Source organism: Macrotis lagotis, chromosome X (genome assembly GCF_037893015.1).
Source record: "Macrotis lagotis isolate mMagLag1 chromosome X, bilby.v1.9.chrom.fasta, whole genome shotgun sequence".
Taxonomy (NCBI): domain Eukaryota; kingdom Metazoa; phylum Chordata; class Mammalia; order Peramelemorphia; family Peramelidae; genus Macrotis; species Macrotis lagotis.
In genome coordinates this window covers 110,216,536-110,239,080 of record NC_133666.1, presented here as the reverse complement: position 1 = coordinate 110,239,080, position 22,545 = coordinate 110,216,536, and the positions used below count along the sequence as shown (strand labels likewise).

General features: G+C 37.1%; 1 protein-coding gene across 1 annotated transcript in view; it reads left to right on the top strand.

The window, feature by feature from the left end:
* Positions 1–22,545, top strand: part of LOC141498797 (uncharacterized) — a 50,201-nt gene that overhangs the window by 25,123 nt on the left and 2,533 nt on the right. Inside the window, exon 6 of the mRNA XM_074201900.1 lies at positions 17,540–17,647. Within this exon, the coding sequence (XP_074058001.1) occupies positions 17,540–17,614 (75 nt within the window). The 3' untranslated portion in view covers positions 17,615–17,647. The remainder of the gene's footprint in view (positions 1–17,539; positions 17,648–22,545) is intronic.

Sequence of the window (22,545 nt, the reverse complement as noted above, 5' to 3'; positions counted from 1 at the left end):
GATATTATGGACAGTGTTTTCCTGGTTCTTCTCATTTCACTTTGCTTCAGTTCATGTAAGTCTTTCCAGGCTTTTCTGAAATTTGTTTTTCATCATTTCTTATTGCACAATAGTATTCCTTTATATTCATATGCCAAAACTTGTTCAGCCCTTCACTAATTGATGGGCATACCCTCAATTCCCGAAACTTTCCCACTATGAAAATAGTTGCTATAAATATTGTCATTTAGGTATGTCCCTTTCCCTTTTTTAAATCTCTTTTGGGTTAAAGACCTAGTAGTGATATTTAGCTGGAACAAAGGATATGTATAATGTTACAGTCCTTTGAGCTTAATTCCAAATTGCTCTCCACAATGGTTGGATCAGTTCACCACTCTACTAGCAGTGCATTAGTGTCCCAGTTTTCTCACATCCTCTCTAACATTTATCATTTTCCTTTTTTATTATATTAGCCAATCTTATAGGTGTGAGGTGGTAACTCAGAGCTGTTTTAATTTGTATTCTCTATTCAAAAGTGATTTAGAGTACTTCTCTCTTATTTTTTTTGAGTACTTCTTCAGATGACTTTAGATAACTTTGTTATTGACCATTTATGAATTGAGGAATGACTTGTATTCTTATAAATTTGACTCCATTCCCTTTATATTTCAGAAATGAGGTCATTATCAGAGACACTTGGTGTAAAGATTCTCTTGTTTTTTGCTTTCCTTCCCATCTTGATTGCATAGATTTTGTTTTTACAAAAGCTTTTTAATTTTATATAATCAAAATGATCTAGTTTACATTTGTTAGTGTTCTCTCTCTTATTTGGTCCTGAATTTTTCCCTTCCCCATAGATCTGAGAGGTTGACTGTTCCTTGCTCTTCTATTTTGCTTATACTGTCCCTTTGATGTCTAAATCATGTACCCATTTTGACCTTATCTTGGTATAGAGTGTGAGATGTTTGTCTAAAGGACTTAGTGTGTTTCAGTTTCCCTAGCAGTTTGTGTCAAATAGTGAGCTCTTATTCCAGAAGCTTGAGTGCTTGGGTTTATCAAATAAGCAGTTACTAATGTCATTGTACCTAATCAATTTCATTTATCTACCACTCAATTTCTTAGTCAGTACCAGGTTTTTAATAATTTCTTTGGTTGCTGCTTTATAATATAGTTTGAGATCTGGTATTATTAAGTCACCTTCCTTTGTATTTTTTTCATTGATTCCATAGATAATCTTGACCTTTTGTTCTTCCAGATAAATTTTATTGTAATTATTTCTTGTTCTTTCAAATGATTTCTTGGTAGTTGGATTAGTGTGGCACTGCATAAGAAAATTAGGCAGAATGTCTTCTATTGAGTGATATATGCATAAGCAGTTGATATTTTTCCAATTGTTTATGTATGACTTTGTGTGGAAAGTATTTTGTAATTGTGTGGGTTCATATAGATCAGGTTTTCTCTTGGCAAATACTCCCCAAAACCTTTTATTATTCACAGTTATTTTACTTTATTTTTTAATTTTTTAAAATAATGGTAAATATTTTATTTATTTGTTTTTTCATTCATTCTTTCATTCATTCATTCATTTATTTTTTATGCAAGGACTTGCCCAAGGTCACAGAGCTATGCAATTATTAAATGTCTGAGGCAAGATTTGAACTTAGGTTCTGCTGACTCCAGGACTGGTGATCTATCCACTGCACCACCTAGCTGCCCCCTGTTCACAGTTATTTTATTTTTTTATTTTTTTAAAAATTTTATTTTTTAATTCTCATTTTGTACAAATGTTTATTTTTTTACATTAATAAAATATTCTTGTTTACAAAATACCCCTCCCCCCATGAATATAGACTTGCTTGGGCAATAAAGTAAAGGGGAGAGAAAAAAACAATAATAGTGATGATTGTGGGTATGGCCAGGTGGCGCAATGGACGAAGCACCAGCCCTGGAGCCACGAGCATCCGAGCCCACATCCAGTCCCATAGACCCAACAATCACCCAGCCGTGTGACATGCAAGCCACCCGATCCCCACTGCCCTGCAAAAATCTCAAAGAAGAAAAAAAAGACCCAAAATAAAATAAAATAGTAATAATAGTAGGGGTGGCTGGGTGGCAGACAGAGCATTGGCCCTTGAGCCAGGAGCACCTGGGTCCAAATCCGGCCCCAGACACCCAAATATCACCCTGCTATGTGGCCCCAGGCAGGCCACCCAGCCCCATTTGCCCTGTACCCTCCCCCAAATAATAATAATAAAAAATGTGCTTCAGTCTTTGTTCCAACACCAACAACTCTGTCATGGGTGGATCGCATTCTTTATGGTAAGTCCATCACAAAAGTTACTTCCATATTTTTCCAATGTTGCCATTGCTGATCACAACTCCCTCCTTTCTTATTTCTCCACTACCATGTACTATATTTTCTCTCTCCTTTCACTCTGACTCTGCTGTAGGGTCGCTGAGTGGCACAGCAGACAGATCCCTGGTCCTGGGGCCAAGAAGCCCTGAGCCCCCATACCACCCTTAGGACCAAAATCCACCTGACCCTATGGTCCTGGACAGGCCTTCCAATCCTAGCCCCTTGCAAGAAGTAAAAAAGAAAATGTGTTATATCTGACCACTCTCCCCCCATGGTCCATCCTCTCCTCCTTTATTCACATCCCCACCCCTTCCCCCTGCTCCCCCCTCCTTACTCCAGATGTCTGTACCGCATTGAGTATATATGCTGTTTCCTCTCCTAGCCATCTCTGATGAGAGCAAAGGTTCCCTCATTCCCCCTTGCCTCCCCCTTCCATATCATTGCAATAGCTCATTGTAATAAAAAAAAAAATCTTACGTGAAATATCTTGGACTATTCCCCCTCTCCTTTGTCTTTCTCCCATTCCATTTCCCTTTTTTTCTATTGACTCCATTTTTACACCATATTTTATCTTCGAATTCAGCTTTCTCCTGTGCTTCAACTATAAAAGCTCTCTCTACCTGCTCTATTAACTGAGAAGGTTCATATGAGTATTATCAGTGTCATTTTTCTATGCAGGAATACATACAGTTCATCATCATTAAGTCCCTCATATTTCCCCCCTCTCCTCCAATTTCCGTGCTTCACCTGAGTCCTGTATCTGAAGATCAAACCTTCTGTTCAGCTCTGGCCATTCCAAAAGGAACATTTGAAATTCCCCTGGTTCATTGAAAGTCCATCTTTTTCCCCTGAAAGAGGACATTCAGCCTTGCTGGGTAGCTCATTCTTGGCTGCATTCTAAGCTCTTTTGCCTTCCGGTATATTATATTCCAAGCCCTACAAGCCTTTAATGTAGTTGCTGCTAAATCCCGTGTGATCCTGACTGTAGCTCCCTGATATTTGAACTGTGTCCTTCTGGCTGTTTGTAATATTTTCTCTTTGACTTGGGAGTTCTGGAACTTGGCTATAATATTTCTAGGGGTTTGTTTTTTGGGATCTCTTTCTCTAGGGGATCAGTGGATTCTCTCCATTCCTATTTTGCCCTCTGCTTCTAGAGTATCAGGGCAATTTTCCTGTAGTAATTCTTTGAAAATGATGTCAAGGCTCTTTTCCTGATCATGACTTTCAGGTATTCCAATAATTTTTAAATTATCTTTCCTAAGTCTTTTCCAGATCAGTTGTTTTTTTCAATGAGATATTTCACATTTTCTTCTTCTAATTTTTCATTTTTTTTTGTTTTGAAGTATTGATTCCTGATTTCTGGTAAATTCATCAATCTCCCTGAATTCTATTCTTTGTCTGAAGGATTTGTTCTCCTCAGAGAGTTTTCTTATCTCTTTTTCCATCTGGCCAGTTTTGCTTTTTAAGGCATTCTTCTCCTCAATAACTTTTTGAACTGTTTTATCCATTTGACCTAAGCTGGTTTTTAGCATGCTATTTTCTTCAGCATTTTTTTGGATTTCCTTGACTAAGCTGCTGACTTCATTTTCATGTTTTTCCTGCATCTCTCTCCTTTCTTTTCCCAGTTTTCCTTCCAACTCCTTCATTTGATTTTCAAAGTCTTTTTTGAGCTCTGTTATAGCCTGAACCCAATTTCTGTTTTTCTTGGAGTCTTTAGATGCAGGAGCTTGTCCTTCCTCATCTTCAGACTGAGTATTTTGATCCTTCTTGGGCTCATGAGCAAAATATTTCTCAATGGTCTTCCTCTCATTTCTCTGCTTGCTCATTTTCCCAGCCTGGGCCTGGTTTTGGGGTGCTTTCTGAGCTTTTGGGACATTCCCACAAGGGTCTCAGTGTGTGAGGTTCTGTCTTCCCTCCTGGTATGTGAATGACCATAAGTGCCCCCTCTGCCACGGGGCTGAGGTTTGGGGGGGGGGGCCTAGACTTCTATCAGGATCTGAATGTGGTCAGAGCCCCAGAGTCCTGTTCCAGATGCAGAGGACAGAGCTCAGCAGTCTCTCTTCACTCCCCTCCCTCAGCTCAATGGGCTCATGCCCTGGGGGCTCCTGCTTACCAGCTCTGCCTGCTTCTGTTTTCCTGGATCAGGGCTGGGGAAAGACCAAGCTGCTGGCTGTGTGCCCTGAGGGCTGGGTTCCATGTGCTCTCTCTGGAAGAGGTCCCCCGCTGTCTCCCCCACTTTGTGCCTAGTGCTCCCCGGGGTGCAGCTCAGGAGACTCCCCCACTGCTGTGAGCTGAGACTCCCAGCGCCCTGGGGCTGCCTCCTGGAGGCTGAAGTTCTTTCACTCTGGCGGGCCACCCCTCCGGCGGGCCGCCCCTCCAACCCCGGGGAGCAGAGCCTTTCTGCTCTTTTCCAGGTTACCTTGAGCAGGAGAACTGCCTCACTGGTGGGTCCCTTGTGGGTTCTGTCTCTCGAAAGTTTAGTAAGAGTCCTTAGCTGATGAGTTTTATCAGAGAGAGCCTAAGACTTGATCCCTTCTTGTCACCATCTTGGCTCCGCCCTCACAGTTATTTAAATAAAATTCCTCTTTCTATCCCTTGCTGCTGAAGCTTTGTTCATATAAGAAATGCTTTGGTCATATGAGAAATACTAACGATTTTTGTTTTTCTTTTTATATCCTGAAACTGTGCAAAAATTGGTAATTATTTCAATTGCTTTTTTAGTTAATTGTCTAAGATTCTCTTTATCCTCTCAAATCTCATCATCTACATAGTGATAGTTTTTTCCTCCTTTCGTATTCTCATTCCTTTTCTTTTGTTTCTTGTTGCTATAGCTAACATAGTACTATATTGATTTAATAGTGGTGAAAGTGTGCATCCTTGCTTCACCCTTCATCTTATTGGGAAGGCTTCTGGTTCATCCCCATTACAGACTATGTTTGTTGAAGGTTTTTGATGGGTATTGTTTATTATTTTAAGGAATCCTTCCTTTGTTCCAATACTCTTTGATGTTTTTAAGTGTATTTTGTCAAAATATTTTAGCATATGTAGTTTATATTCTTTTATTTAATATTTTATATTTTCCCAGTTATTTGTAAGAACATGTAAATACAATTTTTAACATTCATTTCAAACACTTTGATTTCCAAATTCTCTCTCTTCCTTCTTTCTCACTTCTTCCCCTACATTCCCCACCATTGAGAAGGCAAGCAATTATATATATGCATATATTTAGTCATGTAATACATTTCTATAATAATTGCAGAAGAAAATAATTGCAAAAGAAAATACAGACCTCCCATGCCCCCCCCCCAAAACCCTCAAAAAAGTTTTTAACAAGCATATTTTAGTCTATTCAGACATCATCAGTTCTCTTTCTCTGGAGATGGATAATATTTTTCATTTTAAGTCCTTCAGAGTTGTCTTGGATTATTGTATTGCTGTGAATAACTAAATCACTCGCAGCTATTTATCTTAAAATATTGCTGTTACTTTGTACATAGTACATTTCACTTTGAATCAGGTCACATAAATCTTTCTAGGTTTTTCTGATAGCATCTTTCTAATCTTTGCTTATAGCAGAATAGTATTTGATCATGTGTTGGGGGCGGGGGGAAGAGGCTTGGCGGTCGCTTAGCGGGGGAAACATAATCACCTTATAAGGGAATGTTACAGAACTCGGCCCCTCATTGAGTAAGAGTTCATGGGAGGGAGGACAGAGGGGATAAAAGTGTCTGCTGAGAGGTGGGGAAAGAGCGGGATGTGATCACAGAAGAATAAAGACTCATTATCCACCTCAGGCGCTCTGTCTGGTTCTTCCCCCATCAAAGAGTGGGGGCCGGAGGTACCCCGAAGACTCATCATGCGTTGGACTGGTGAGTAAGAGGACGGACTAGCATAAAGAAGCCGGCGTTGTAAATAAAAACCCGGCAATCATGATTACGTAACACAGTTTGTTCATCATTTCCTAATTGAGCACTTATCCCCTCAATTTCAAATTCTTTGTTATGTATACATTATATGTAGGTCCTTTTCCTATTAATTTATTTTATCTCATTTGGGATACATACCTAGTTGTGGTATTCCTATGGCCCTTAGGACATAGTTTCAAAGTGCTCTATAGAATGGCTGAGTCAATTCAACAACTCAGCCAACAATGCATTAATTTCCCATTTTTTCCCCATATCCCCTTGTTGGTCATTATCTTTTTTGGGGGGGGCCTTTTTTCAGCATCTGTTGAGATAAACATGTTTTTGTTGTTTTTGTTACTGATACTTGAAATTGGTCTATAATTTTCTATCTCTGGTTTAAGTATCAGCATAATATTTATGTCAGAAAAGGACTTTGGGGGGAATTCCTTTTTCACCTGTTTTTTTCCAAATAATTTTGGAGTTAACTCGTTATTTAAATATTTGGTAGAATTCACTTATGAACCCACTTGGGTTCATGATTTTTTCCTAGGGAATTTATTACTGACTTGTTCAGTATCTTTTTCTAAGATGGGGTTATTTAGACCTTCTTTTTCCTGATCTGTTAATCTAGGTAGTAACTATTCATTAAATTCCTTAAATCATCAGATTTATTGCCATTGCTCATTGCCCACCCTCCCATTTTCCCCTCTACTTTAATAGGTCTTTTAACCCTCTTCATGAGAAATAATTTACTCCATTCTATCTTTGCCTTCCTTCTGTACCCATTGAATGTATTTTTCTCATCCCTTAAATTTTTGGTTTTGCTGTTAATGATACAATTTTTGAGAATTACAAGTATCATCTTCCCCTTTAAGAACATAAACAGTTTAGCTCTATTGGATCCCTTGTGTTTTCCCTTTTTACCTATTTATGCTTCTCTTGGGTCTTATTGCAGGTCAGAGTTTTGGTTTAGTTCTGGTCATCTCCTTATGAGAGCTTAAAATTTTTCTATTTCATTAAATGACCATTTTTTTCTTTTGAGGTATAATGCTTAATTTTGCAGGATTAAATTCTTGGTTATAGTATTAGCTCCTTTGCCTTCCAGAATATCATGTTCATGACCTCTGATCCATCGGTGTTGCAGCTACCAAGTCTTGGATTATCATGATTGTGATTTCCCAGGATTTGGATTGTTTCTTTCTGACCACTTGTATTATTTTTTTCTTTTACCTGATAACTCTGAAATTTGGCTATAATATTCATTGGATTTGATTAGTGGATTCTTCCCATTCCTGTTTTTCCCTCTTTTTATAGGCTATCTGAATAGCCTTGATAATTTTTCCTTGGTAATTACTTTTCAAGATATTGTCCAGGTCTTTTTTTCCCTTAAATTAAGACGTTCTGGTATTCTAGTGATTTTTTTAAAATTTATTCATTTATTCTTATTTTGTACAAATTTTTTTATACATTGCTAAAATATTCTTGTTTAAGAGTAAGCATAATACCCCCTCCTCCCAAAAAATATAGACCTGCATGAGCGATAAAGGGGAGAGAAAAAAATTAAAATTAAAAAAGTAATAATAATTGTAGTTATGGCCAGGTGGCACAGTGGATGGAGCACCAGCCCTGGAACCAGGGGCAGCCGAGCACAAATCCAGCCCCAGGCACTCAACAATCACCCAGCTGTGTGAACCCATGCATGCCACCCCAACTTCATTGCCCTGCAAAAACCAAAAAAAAAAGACCCAAAATAAAATAAAATAGTAATAATAATGGTAGGGGCAGCCAGGTGGCAGACAGAGCACTGGCCCTTGAGCCAGGAGCACCCAGGTCCAAATTCAGCCTCAGACACTCAACAATCACCCAGCTGTGCAGTTCCAGGCAGGACACCCAGCCCCATTTGCCCTGCAACCCCCCCAAAAAAACAATAATTATAAAAAATGTGCTTCAGTCTATGTTACAACAACACCAGCTCTGTCGCAGGTGAATCACATTCTTTATGATAAGTCCATCACAAAAGTTACTTCCATATTTTTCCACTGTTGCCCTTGCTGATCGCAACTGCCTCCATACGTATTTCTCTACTACCATGTAATATATTTTCTCTCTTCTTTCACTCTGTCCCTTCTGTAGGGTAGCTGAGTAGTGCAGCAGACAGATCCCCAGCCCCAGGGCCAAGAGGCCCCAAACCCACATACCATCCCTTAGGCCCAGCATCTACCCGGCCCTATGGCCCCAGCTCCTTGCAAGAAGTTAAAAAAAAGAAAATGTGTTATATCTGACCACTCTTCCCCCATGGTCCATCCTCTCCTCCATCACTCACATCCCCCCCTTCCCCCTGTCCCCCTTCTCCTTATTCTAGATAGCTATATCCCATTAAGTATATATGCTGTTTCCTCTCCTAGCCACCTCTGATGAGAGCGAAGATTCCCTCATTCCCCCTTGCCTTCCCCCCTTCTATATCATTGTAATAGCTCATTGTAATAAAGAAAAATCTTATTATATGAAATATCTTGGCCTATTCCCCCCTCTCCTTTTTCTTTCTCTCATTACATTTCCCTTTTATCTGTTGACTCCATTTTTACACCACAATATATCTTCAAATTCAGCTTTCTGAATTTGCTTCATCTATAAAAGCTCCTTCTACCTGCTCTATTAAATGAGAAGGTTCATATGAGTATTATCAGTATCATTTTTCTATACAAGAATATGTGTAGTTCATCATCATTAAGCCCTTCATATTTTCCCTTTCTCCTCCACTCTCTATGCTTCACCTGAGTCCTGTATTTGAAGATCAATCCTTCTGTTCAGCTCTGGCCATTCCAACAGGAACATTTGAAATTCCCCTGGTTCATTGAAAGTCCCATCTTTTTCCCTGGAAGAGGACATTCAGTTTTGCTGGGTAGTTGATTCTTGGTTGCATTCTAAGCTCTTTTGCCTTCTGGAATATTATATTCCAAGCCCTACAGGCTTTTAATGTAGTTGCTGCTAAGTCCTTTGAGATCCTGACTGCAGCTCCACGCTATTTGAATTGTGTCCTTCTGGCTGCTTGTAATATTTTCTCTTTGACTTGGGAGTTCTGGAACTTGGCTATAATATTTCTAGGGGTTGGTTTTTTGGGATCTATCTCTTTCTCTAGGGGATCAGTGGATTCTCTCCATTTCTATTTTGCCCTCTGCTTCTAGGATATCAGGGCAATTTTCCTGTAGTATTCCTTTGAAAATGATGTTATGGTTCTTTTCCTGGTCATGACTTTCAGGTGTTCCAATAATTTTTAAATTATCTTTCCTAAATCTGTTTTCCATATCTGTTGTTTTTTCAGTGAGATGTTTCACATTTTCTTCTAATTTTTCATTCTTTTGGTTTTGAAGTATTGTGTCCTAATTTCACATAAATTCAGCAGCCTCCCTCAGTTCCATTCTTTGTCTGAAAGATCTGTTTTCCTCAGAGAGCTTTCTTATCTCTTTTTCCATCTGGCCAATTCTGCTTTTTAAAGCATTCTTCTCCTCAATAACTTTTTGAACTGTTTTATCCATTTGACCTAAGCTGATTTTTAGCATGCTGTTTTCTTCAGCATTTTTTGAATCTCCTTGACTAAGCTGCAGACTTCTTTTTCATGTTTTTCCTGCATCTCTTTCATTTCTTTCCCCAATTTTTCTTCCAACTCCTTCATTTGATTTTCAAAGTCTTTTTTGAGCTCTGTCATAACTTGAGCCCAATTTCTGTTTTTCTTGGAGTCTTTAGATACAGGAATTTGAACTTCCTTATCTTCAGATTGAGTATTTTGATCCTTCTTGGGATCACAGGCAAAGTATTTCTCGATGTTCCTCTTTTTTTCTCTGCTTACTCATTTCTCCAGCCTGTGCCTGGTTTTGGGATGCTTCCTGATCTTTTTAGGATACCCCCCCCCCCCACAAGGATCCCTGTGTGTGAGACTGTCTTCCCTCCTGGTCTGTGAATGACCATGAGTGCACCCCTCTGCCACGGTGCTGATGTGGGGGAGGGACTGCTGTTCTGGGGGGGGGGGGGCCTAGACTGTGATCAGAATCTGAATGTGGTCAGAACCCCAGAGTCCTGTACAGAGGACAGAGCTTGGTAGTCTTTCCACTCCCCTCCCTAGGCTCAGCACTCATGCCCTGGGGGCTCCTGCTTAGCAGCTCCTCCTGCTTCTGGTTCCTGGACCTGTGCTACTGGCCATGCTGCTAGCTGTGTGCCCTGAGGGCTGGGCTTCATGCTCGCTCTGGCAGAGGTTCAGATTCCAATGGCTCTGTCTCTGGGATGAATTGCCTTTATCATGAATCCACCAAAGAAGTTGCTTCAATATTTTTCCCATAATTGCTATTGCTAACTGTATTTCCCTCTACTCTATTCCTTCCCATTCTCATTTATTTTTATTCTCTCTCCTTTCACCCTGTCCCTGTTAAAAAGTGTATTGTATCTGAGTACCCTCTCCCATGATCTTCCTTCTCTTCTATCTCCTATTCCCCCATTTCTCCCTTATGCCATCCCTTTCCTCTCATTTTTCTTTAGAGTAAGATAGATTTCTAAACCCAATTTAGTATGTTTGTTATTTCCTTTCTGAGCCATTTCTGATGAGAATGAAGGCTCACTCACTAACCTTTGCCTTCTCACATTCCACTCCATTGAAAAAGCTTTTTCTTGACTCTTATGTGAAAAATCTTAGCCCCTTCTTCCTGTCCTTTCTCTTCCTCCCAGTACTTTCCTTTATCACCCATTGACTCCATCTTTTTACTATAGTATACCATTATTATTTAGCTCCTTCCTGTGCTTTGTCTATATGTGCTCCTTCTAACTGCTCTTATAAATTAGAAAGTTCATATGAGTTATCAGTATTTTCTTCCCTTGCAGGAATACAAACAGTTCAAAATCATTAAGTTCCTCATAGTTAGTCCTTCTCATCTACCCCCTCTATGGTTCACTTGAGTTGTGTACTGTTTAGTTCTGGTTGTTTCAGTAGGAAAGTTTGATAGGCCCCTGTTTCATTGAAAGTCCATATTTAACCCTGAAAGAGGATGTTCAGTTTTGCTGGGTAGTTGATTCTTGGTTGTAAACCAAGATCTTTAGCCTTCCGGAATATCATATTCTAAGCCCTTATAAGCCCTTAATGTAGATTCTGCCAGATCCTGTGTTATCCTGAGTATAGAGCCATAGTAATTGAATTGTTTGTTTCTGAGAGTTTTAGTATTTTCTCTTTGATTTGGGAGTTTTGGAATTTGGCTATAATATTCCTGGAAGTTTTTCTTTTAGGATCTCTTTGAGGAGTTCATTAGTGGATTCCCTCAATTTTGATTTTACCCTCTGATTCTGTGATCTCAGGGCAATTTTTCTGTCTTATTTCTTGAAAAATGAAATCTAGGCTCTTTTCCTGGTCGTGACTATCAGGGAGCCCAAGAATTTTTAAATTATCCTTTCTGGATCTGTTTTCAAGGTCAGTTGTTTTTCCAATCAGATATTTCACATTTTCTTCTAATTTTGGAGTTTTTTTGCATTATTTCATCCTGCATTCTCGTAAAATCATCAGCTTCCTTTAGTTCCATCCAGCTTTTTCATCTCCTTTTCCAACTGACCAATTCTTTTTTTAAGACATTTTCTCCTCATTTTCCTTTTGTGTTGCTTTTTCCATTTGGCCTAAACTCATTTTTCAACAAATTATTTTCTTCAGTATTTTTTTTTGCATTTCTTTTACCAAGCTGCTGATTTGGTTTTCATGTTTTTCCTGCATCTCTCTTATTTTTCCTCCCAATTTTTCCTCTACCTCCCTTAATTGCTTTTCAAAGTCTTTTTTTGAGCTCATCCATAGCCTGAACCCATTTTCTATTTCTCTTGTAAGTTCTGGGTACAGGAGTTTCAATTTTATCATCTTCTGCCTGTTCCATGAGACCAAATTAATTTTCTATGGTCAGATTCTTCTTTTTTTCTTTTGTTTGCTGATTTCCTCAGCCTATGACTGACTTGCCACACTTTTGAGCTTTTTGGGAACAACCCACTGAGACCTTAATTCCTCTAAGCTCTTATGAGAGGCTCTGATTGCTCTCTTGCCTAGGCTTTGGTATGTAGGATCACAGGTCCTCCCCTCTGCCCTGGAGCTATGAGCTATGCTCAGCTATGGTGGTATGGAGCCCAGACTGCAACCTGTATTTGGATGTGGGCATACATCTGAGTCCTGCCCCAGGGAGAGCAGGGAGACCTCTGCAGTCTCCACCCACCCCCCCGACTCCCTTACTCTGTGGACTGGGAGCTCTGGAGGTGCAGGCTGGCTTCCCTGATTCCTGATGTGGCAGGGTTCTCCTACCCCTCCTTCAAGCTGTTCCCGGTGATCCCTGGGCCAGGAAGTCTAGAAACCACCCCCTCTGCTACAGACCAAGGCATCCCCAGGGATCTAGTCACTCGGCCTGGCTGCTCTGTGCTGGAGTTGCAGCTGTGCTCTTTAGTGGCTTTTTCCAACTCTAAGTCCTGGTGAAACAGAGCTTTTCCACAGAACTTCTAAGTTGTCTTGAACTGGGAAATTGTATCACTTTGTGGGTTCTGCCCCTCTAAATTTTGGCTAGAGTCATAATTTTTATGGCTTTTGGAGTTTTTGGGGGGGAACAAGTTTTCAAGAATTCCTGCTTTCACACTGCTAACTTGGCTCTGCCCCTGACTCACTCATTCTTGAGAATTATTTATTTTACAAGTATTTTTTAATCTATCTGTCCATACCTCTCTGCTTGCTAAATTTAATTTTTATTGCATTATTTCTAAAGGACACATTGAATACTTCTGCTTTTCTACATTTGATTGTGAGATTTTAATACATGGTTTATTTTTGTGAAAGTGCTATGTTCATCTACTGTGTTCTATTCCCTTTCAGTTTTCTCCAGAGTTATCTAGTATCTAACTTCTTTTAAAATTCTCTCTTTAACTTCCTCCATCTTTATTTTATGATTAAATTTATCTAGTTCTGAGAAGAGAAAGTTTATTCCCCCACCAATATTGTATTAATTCCCCCTCTGACTCATTTAACTTTTACTTTTAGAATTTCATGCTTTACCATTTATTACCATATATATGGAGTCCTGATATTATTTCATTGTCTATGGCACCTTTTAGCAAAATGTAGTTTCTCTAATCTTTTAATTAGATCTGTTTTTGTTTTCCTTTGTCTGAGATATGATTCCCTTGCCTTTTTTTATTTATCTCAGATTAAACAAAAATAGATTCTGCTCCAGCTCCTTATTTTCATTATCTATGTGTTGTAAACAATATATTGTTGAATTCTTGTATTTAAACCACTCTAACTTCCATCTCTATTTTATAAATAAGTATAACCCATTCATATTTACAGTTATAATTTGTGTTTTTCCTCCATTTTATTCCCCCCTTATTCTTTTCTCTCTTTTTGCTCTGTCCCTTTTTAGAAGTCTGTTTTTTTCTTCTGACTACTTCCTCCCTTAATCTGCCCTCTTTTCTATTATTGCCCACCTCGCTCTCTTTCTATTCTCTTGTCCTTTCTTTTTCTTATTTTCTTGTAGGGTAAGATAGATTTCCATACTCACCTGAGTATGTAAATTATACCTTCTTTGAGCTACCACCCCTGTGTCACAGTTAAAAGTTGTTGGGAAGAGAATGTTGGAAGAGTTTGGGTGAGTGAGTGTTCCTTGCCATTCTATCAATTTGACTCTGCCCCTCTTATACTTTTCTTTTTTATTTGATTTCTTAAATTCTTGTTATTTCAAAAACTTTATAGCTCATTTTGGAATTCTTTATTGAACTTGTGTTTAATAATTTTATCTTTGAACCTTTTACTTATAGATATGTTCATGTCTGTCTTCTGAGTTTATGTCTTAAACTTCTTTGTTATTTTACTAGCTTTTTATGGTTGAGGTGCTTTTTATTGTTGTTTGCTCAATTTTCTGCCTATCTTTATGTTAGAATTGGACTCTGCTAATCTGTGATTTTGTATGTGGAGGGGTTGGTGGTCGTTGTCCTAATGTTTTGGGTTTTTTTAAATGCTGCTATTCTCATAGCTTGTTCTGGGAATCATACATTTTGAAGCTTCCAAGGTGTTGTCATCTATGCAGAGATATGGTCATTTCTCTGTGTACTGGTTCTTGTCAGAAAAGCCTTCTGCTCCCTTATACTCAGTACTGCTAATGCCTCTCTCTGCCTTTGACCTACTAAATTTGTGATCACAAGTGCTTCTCTTTGCTCTTGAACTGTGACCAAGAACTGCATAGTGTAGTTAACCTGTGATCTCTTTCTGACTAGTTATTTAGTCTACTTTACCACCACCAGCTGCTGTCACTGCTACCACAGGCTCCCAGGTTCACAGTTGGTGTTGCTGCCATGTTGAGCTGGAACAGGTCATTCTCCACCTTAATGTCACATACCTCACCTTCTAAATTTCTTAAGTTGTCTTAGGTTATTACAATGTCTCATCTTGACTTTTTTGGATGTGCTGCTTTAGAAATTTGAGGAGTAATTTTATTTTTATTTTAAATTTTTGTTTTAAATTTTATTTTTCCCCTACTTTCAAAGCAATTTTTATCATCCTTTAAAAAAAATTGAGTTTCACATTGTCTCCCTCCTCTTCACCCTCCTTGAGATGCCAAACAATTTGACAAACTATATATGAGTAGTTATACGGAACATTTCTTTATTGAACTTGTTTTTATTTATTTTTTTTACAATTTCATGGAAAAGTAGTTTTCTATATCTGTCTTTTTGCAGGCTTTGAGTTCCACATTTTTCTGTCACCCTCATTTCCTTCCCCATGGCAGCAAATAATCTAATAAAATTTGTGCATGTGCAATCATGCCTAACATATTTCCATATTAGTCATGTTGTGAAAGAAAAATTAGAACTAAGGGGGGGGAGCCATAAGAATGAAATAAAAAAAATAAAAGAAATTTTTAAAAAGTGACTATAGTATTATAAAATACTCTTCAATCAGACTGCATAGTTTTTTCCCCCCTCTTGATGTGGATGGTATTTTCCATAACAGATCTTCCAGGATTGTCCTTGATCACTGAAGTGCTGAGAGGAGCTGCTTCCATTAGAGTTGGTCATCTCACAGTGTTGCTATTAATGTATATAATATTCTTCTGGATCTGCTCACTTCACTGAACATCACTTCATGCAAGTCTTTCCAAGCCTTCTTAAAGTAATGCCACTCATAGTCTATCACATTCATTTGCTATAGCTTATTCAGCTATTCCTCAATTGATGGGCATTCCCTCAATTTGCAGTTCTTTTCCCCTACAAAGAGTTACTATAAATATTTTTATACATGTGGGACTTTTCCCTTTTTTATGATCTCCTTGGGATATAGATCTAGTAGTGGTATTACTGGATGAAAGGATATGCAGTTTTATAAGCCCTTTGGGCATAGTTCCACATTGCTCTCCAGAATGGTTGAATTATGCATTAGTGTTTCAATTTTCCTACATGCCATTCAATATTTGTCATTTACCTTTTTTCATCATTTTAGCCAAACTGATAAGTGGAGGATAGTACTTTAGAATTACTTTGATTAGCTTTTCTCTAGTGAGTAATGATTTAGATTTTTTATATGAATATAGATAACTTTAGTTTCCTCATTTGAAAACTGCAGTTTATTTCCTTTATTTTGGATTCTTATGAATTTGATTCAGTTCTCCATATTTTAGAAATTAGTTCATTATCAGAAACACTAGCTGAGAAAATTTCTCAGCCTTCTGCATTCCTTCTCTCTAAGGTTGCTTTGATTTTGTTTGTGCAAAACCTTTTTAATTTAATATAGTCAAAATTATCCATTTTGTAATTTATAATGATCTCTATCTTTTCTTTGATCATAAATTTCTGGCAGACTATTCTTTGTTTTCCTAATTGGGTGAAGTAACCACTTTTTATGTCTAAACCCTGTATCCATTTTGACCAATTCTGGGTCTATGCCTAATTTATAGCATACTATTTTCCATTTTTTCTCTGGCAGTTTTTGTCAGATAATTAAACGTTGTCCGAGGAGCTTGAGTCTTTGGATTTATCATATGGTTCTTTTATACTAATCTATTCCACTGATAATGCCACTCTTTCTTGGCAGTACCAGAAATTTTTGATGACTGCTGCTTTGTAATATAGTTTTTAAATCTGGTATGAGTAGACCACCTTCCTTTATGTTTTTTATTCATTAATTCACTTGATTTTCTTGATGTTTTGTTCCTGCAGATGAATTTTACTGTTATTTTTCCAACTCTGTCAAATAGTTTTTCAGTAGTTTGACTGGTATGGCACTGAATTTAATTTAGATAGAATTATAATTTTTATTATGTTAACTCTGTCTATCCATGAGCAATTAACATTTTTCTAATTCTTTAGATCTGACTTTAATCAGATGAAAAGTGTTTTGTATGGGCAGCTAGGTGGTACGGTGGATAGAGCATGGGTTCTGGTGTCAGGACCACCTGAGTTCAAATCCTGCCTCAGACACTTAAAAATTGTTTAGCTGTGTGACCTTGGGCAAGTTGCTTAACTCCACTGTCTTGTCAAAAATCTCAAAAAAAAAAAAAGGGAAAGTGTTTTGTTATTGTATTAATAGAGTTTCTTGAGTTTGTCTTCAGAGGTAGATTCCCAAGTACTTTATGTTGTCCACAGTTACTTTAAATGGAATTTCTCTTTCTAACTCTTGTTATTGGGCTTTTTTGGTCATATATATAAATACTGATGATTTATGTGAGTTTATTTTAAAATTGTTACTTATTTCTGGAAGTTTTTTAGTTGATGTTCTAGATTTCTCTAAGGATCCCATCATATTATTTGCAGAGAGCAAAAGTTTTATTTCCTCATTATCTGTTTCGATTCCTTCAATTTCTTTTTGTTCTCTTACTGCTAAAGCTAACATTTTTATGCAGTATTAAATAGTAGTGATAATGCAAATTCTTGTTTTATTCCTAATCTTATTGGGAATGCTTCCAGTTTATTCCCTTTACATATAATGCTTGCTGGTGGCTTTAGATAGATATTGCTTATCATTTATAGTAAAATTCCATTTATTCCTATGCTCTTTGATGTTTTTAATAGGAATGGGTGTTGTATTTTTTTAGGAAGATTTTATTTTGAGTTTTGCAATTGTCCCCCTAATCTTGCTTCCCTTCCCACCCCACCCCACCCCTAAAGAAGGCAGTCTTTACATTGTTTCCATAGGAAACACTGATCTAAGTTGAATGTGATGAGAGAAATCATATCCTTAAGGAAAATAAAGTATAAGAGACAGCAAAATTCCATAATAAGATATGTTTGTTTTTTTTTTTAATTAAAGGTGATAGTCTCTGGTCTTTGTTCAAGTTCCACAATTCTTTTTCTGGATACAGATGGTATTCTCCATCGCAGATAGCCCAGAATTGTCCATGATTGTTGCACTGATGAGGTGAGCAAATCCATCAAGGTTGTTCATCACCCCCATGTTGCTGTTAGGGTGTACAATGTTTTTCTGGTTCTGCTCATCTTCCTCAGCATCAGTTCATGCAAATCCCTCCAGAATTCCCTGAATTCCCATTCCTCCAGGTTTCTAATAGAACAATAGTGTTCCATGACATACATACACCACAGTTTGTTAAGCCATTCCCCAATTGAAGGACATTCACTTAATTTCCAATTCTTTGCCACCACAAATAGGGCTGCTATGAATATTTTTGTACAAGTGATGTTTTTACCTTTTTTCATAATCTCTTCAGGGTATAGACCCAGTGGTGGTATTGCTGGATCAAAGGGTATGCACATTTTTGTTGCCCTTTGGGCGTAATTTCAAATTGCTCTCCAGAAAGGTTGAATGAGTTCACAGCTCCACCAACTATGTATTGGGGGAATGGCTTGTTTTTTTTGAAACTTTGACTCAGTTCTGTATATATTTTAGAAATGAATCCTTTGTGAAAAATGCTAGTTGCAAAAATTGTTTTCATTTCATTTGATCTTGGTTACAGTGGTTTTGTCTGTGCAAAAGCTTTTTAATTTAATGTAATCAAAATTATCTAGTTTGTTTTTAATGATGTTCTCCATCTCTTCCATGGTCATAAACTGCTTCCCTTTCCATAAATCTGACAGGTAAACTAGTCCTTGATCTTCTAGTTTATGTCTAAATCTTGTATCCATTTAGATCTTATCTTGGTATAGGGTTTGAGGTTTGGTCTAATCTAAGTTTCTTCCATAGTAACTTCCAATTTTCCCAACAGTTTTTATCAAAGAGAGAGTTTTTATCCCAATAGCTGGACTCTTTGGGTTTATCAAACAGCAGATTACTATAATCATTTCCTGCTATTGCACCTAGTCTATTACACTGGTCCACTACTCTATTTCTTAGCCAATACCAGACAGTTTTGATGATTGATGATGCTTTATAATATATTAGATCTGGTAAAGCTAAGCCACCTTCTTTTGCACTCTTTTTCATTGAATCCCTGGAAATTCTTGACTTTTTATTTCTCCATATGAATTTACTTGCAACTTTTTCCCAACTCATTAAAGTAATTTTTTGGAATTTTGATTGGTAGGGCACTAAACAAGTAGTTTAGTTTTAGTGGAATTGTCATTTTTATTATATTAGCTCAACCTGTCCATGAGTAGTTGATGTTTACCCAGTAATTTAAATCTGATTTTATTTGTGTTAGAAGTGTTTTGTATTTGTTTTCAAAAAGTTTTTGAGTTTGCCTTGGCAGATAGACTTCCAGGTAGTTTATATTATCTGAGGTTACTTTGAATGGGATTTCTCTTTTTCAGTCACATAGAAATATTGAGGATTTATGAGGGTTTATTTTATATTCTGTGACTTTGCTAAAGTTGTTAATTATTCTAGTAGTTTTTAAGATCATTTTTTGGGATTCTCTAAGTATACCATCCTGTCATCTGCAAAGAGTGAGAGTTTTGTCTCTTCCTTCCCAATTCTAATTCCTTCAATTTCTTTTTCTTCTCTTATTATGGAAGCTAACATTTCTAATCCAATATTGAATAGTATTGATGATAATGGACATCCTTGTTTCATCCCTGATCTTATTGGGAATGCCTCTAGCCTATCCCCATTGCATGTAATGCTTGTTGTTGGTTTCAGATAGATAGTCCATTTATTCCTACACTCTCTAGTGTTTGTAGTAGGAATGGGTGCTGTATTTTGTCGAAAGCTTTTTCAGCATCTATTGATATGATCATATGATATTTGATAGGTTTGTTATTGATATAATTAATTATACTAACAGTTCTCCTAATATTGAACCAACCCTGCATTCCTGGGATAAATCCTACTTGGTCATAGTGTATTATCCCAGTGATAACTTGTTGTAATTGTTTGGCTAAGATTTTCTTTAAGATTTTTGCATCTGTATTCATCAGGGAGGAGATAGGCCTTTAAGTTTCTTTCTCTGTTTTAACTCTTCCTGGTTTAGGTATCACACCCATATTAGTATCATAAAAGGAGTTAGGCAGAGTTCCATCTTCACTTATTTTTCCAATGGTTGATAGAATTCACTTGTGACTCCATCTGGCCCTGGAGATTTTTTCTTAGGGAGTTCAATAATGGTTTGTTGGATTTCTTTTTCTGAGATAGGGTTATTTAAGTTTTTAATCTCCTCTTCATTTAATTTGGGCCACTTATATTTTTGTAAATATTTGTCCATTTCACTTAGATTTTCAAGTTTATTGGCATAGAGTTGGGCAAAGTATTTCAGAATTATTACTTTAATTGCTTCCTCCTTTTTCATCTATGATACTAGCAATTTGATTTTCTTCTTTCTTTTTTTAAATCAAATTGACCAGAGGTTTATCAGTTTATTAATTTTTTTTCATAAAATCAACTCTTGGTTTTATTTATTAATTCAATAGTTTTCTTGCTTTCAATTTTATTAATTTCTCCTTTAATTTTTAGAATTTCTAATTTGGTATTTAATTGGGAGTTTTTAATTTATTCTTTCTCTAATTTTTTTAGTTGCATATTTAGTTCATTGATTTCCTCTTTCTCTAATTTATTCATATAAGCATTTAAAGAAATAATATATCCCCTGACTGACACCTTGAATGTATCCCATAGGTTTTGGTATGTTGTTTCATTATTGTCATTATCTAGGATGAAATAATTAATCTTTCTATAATTTGTTGTTTGATCCACTCATTTTTTAATAATGAGGTTATTTAGTTTCCAAATAGTTTTGGGTCTGTATCTCCCTGGCCCAATATAGCATATGATTTTTTTTACATTATGATCTGAGAAAGAGGTATTCACAGCTTCTGCCTTTCCACAATTGATTATTAGGTTTTTATGCCATGTACAATAGAAAAAAAGTATATTCCTTTCTATCCCCATTCAATTTCCTCCATAATTCTATCATATCTAAGTTTTCTAACAATCTATTTATCTCCTTAACTTTCTTGTTTACATTATGATTAGATTTATCTCAGTCTGAGAATGGGTGATTGAGGTCTCCCACTAGTAGAGTTTTGTTGTCTATATCTTCCTCTAGATCTTTTTTTTTTTAGGTTTTTGCAAGGCAAATGGAGTTAAGTGCCTTTCCCAAGGCCACACAGCTAGGTAATTATTAAGTTTCTGAGACCGGATTTGAACCCAGATACTCCTGACTCCAGGGCTGGTGCTTTATCCACTGCGCCACCTAGCTCTTTCAACTTCACTCTAAGAATTTGGATGCTATCCCATTGCGTGCATATAGATTCAATATTGAATTATTTTATTGTCTATGGTACCTTTTAGGAGGATATAGTCTTGTTCTTTATCTCTTTTAATGCTATATATTTTTGCAGCTGCTTTGTCTAAGTATTGAAATCCCTGATTTTTTCACTTCAGTTGAAGCAAAATATATTTTGCTCCAACCTTTTACCTTTACTCTATATGTATCTCTGTTTCAAATGAGATTCTTGTAAGCAACATAATGTACGGTTCTGATTTTCAATCTACTCTGCTATTTGCTTACATTTTAAGGGAGAGTTCATCCCATTCACAGTCAAAGTTATAATTATTAACTCTTTATTGCCCTCCATGCCATCTTCCCTCTGTTTTTATTTCCCCCTTTTCCCCCTTAACCATATTCCCCAATATTTTGTTTTTCCATACTGCCACCTTCAGTGTGTTTACCCTCCTGTAGCAACCCCCCCTTTCTTTCCTCTTTCCCTTTTCCTCTTCCTCCTTCCCTTCCTTCTGTTAGTTCCCATTTTTCTCCCTCTTCCCGTCACCCTCTCCCCCTTTCCCCCCTTTTAATACTTGAAAGGTAAGATAAGTTTCTTAACTCAATTGAGTGTGTTTAAGTTAACTTTAAGCCAAGTCTGATGAGAAGATTCAGGTAGTTCTAACTTCCTCCTTTCTTCCCCTCTATTGCAATAGGTCTTTTGTACCTTTTAATAATGTGATTTACCCCATTCAGTCTTCTCCATCCTCCCACTCCTTACTGTCCCTCCCTTTTTTAGGAGGAAATGTTTTTAAATCATTCTGAGTTATTGGAAATCCTGAGTATCCATCAGTTCTGGCTAAGTGTATATGTATATATACATATACACTTAGCCAGAACTGATGGATATATATCATATATATATATATATATATATATATATATATATATATATATATATATATCATATATATATCTATATCATATATATATATGATTTATAAATATTTATTGAGCATCAATTTATACATAGATGAACATGTACCAGGCATGCAAATACAATTAATGAAATAATCCCTACACAAAAGAAGTAAGGAGTAAGGGGCAGCAAGGAGGTGCAGTGGATAGAGGACCAGCCCTGAAGTAGCGAGGACTTGTTCAAATCTGATCTCAGACACTTAATTATCTAGCTGTGTAACTTTGGGCAAGTCACTTAACTCCATTGCCTTGCCAAAAAATAAAAAAGGAAGGGGGGTAGTAAGGAGGATTTTATTTTAGAGATGGTAGAAAACAAGGCTAATTTTCCCTTAAAATAAAAAAAGGAGGGGAAAAATTTTAAAAAGGATATGGTATTTGCTAGGCAGAGGAAGAGGTAGAAGACTAGAGTTGTGGCTTGTTTAAAACTGGGGAGAAAGGATGTCATGCCTGATGAAGGTTAACCCCAGAGAAGCAATAGCAGTGTCAAAGTCAAGAGGGGGAAACTGGCCCCCCAACTGAAGCTGTCTGGGGCATAGCCATAAGCATAGAATTTAGCCACAGCTTCATTGGGGTTTCCCTGGGCTGGATCAAACCACAACTGGATACATTTGCCACTGCCCCGGCCAAAAGAGCTTGCACTAAAAGAGTGACTCCAAATGTTTTCACATAGGGAGGCTGGTGTTGGGAA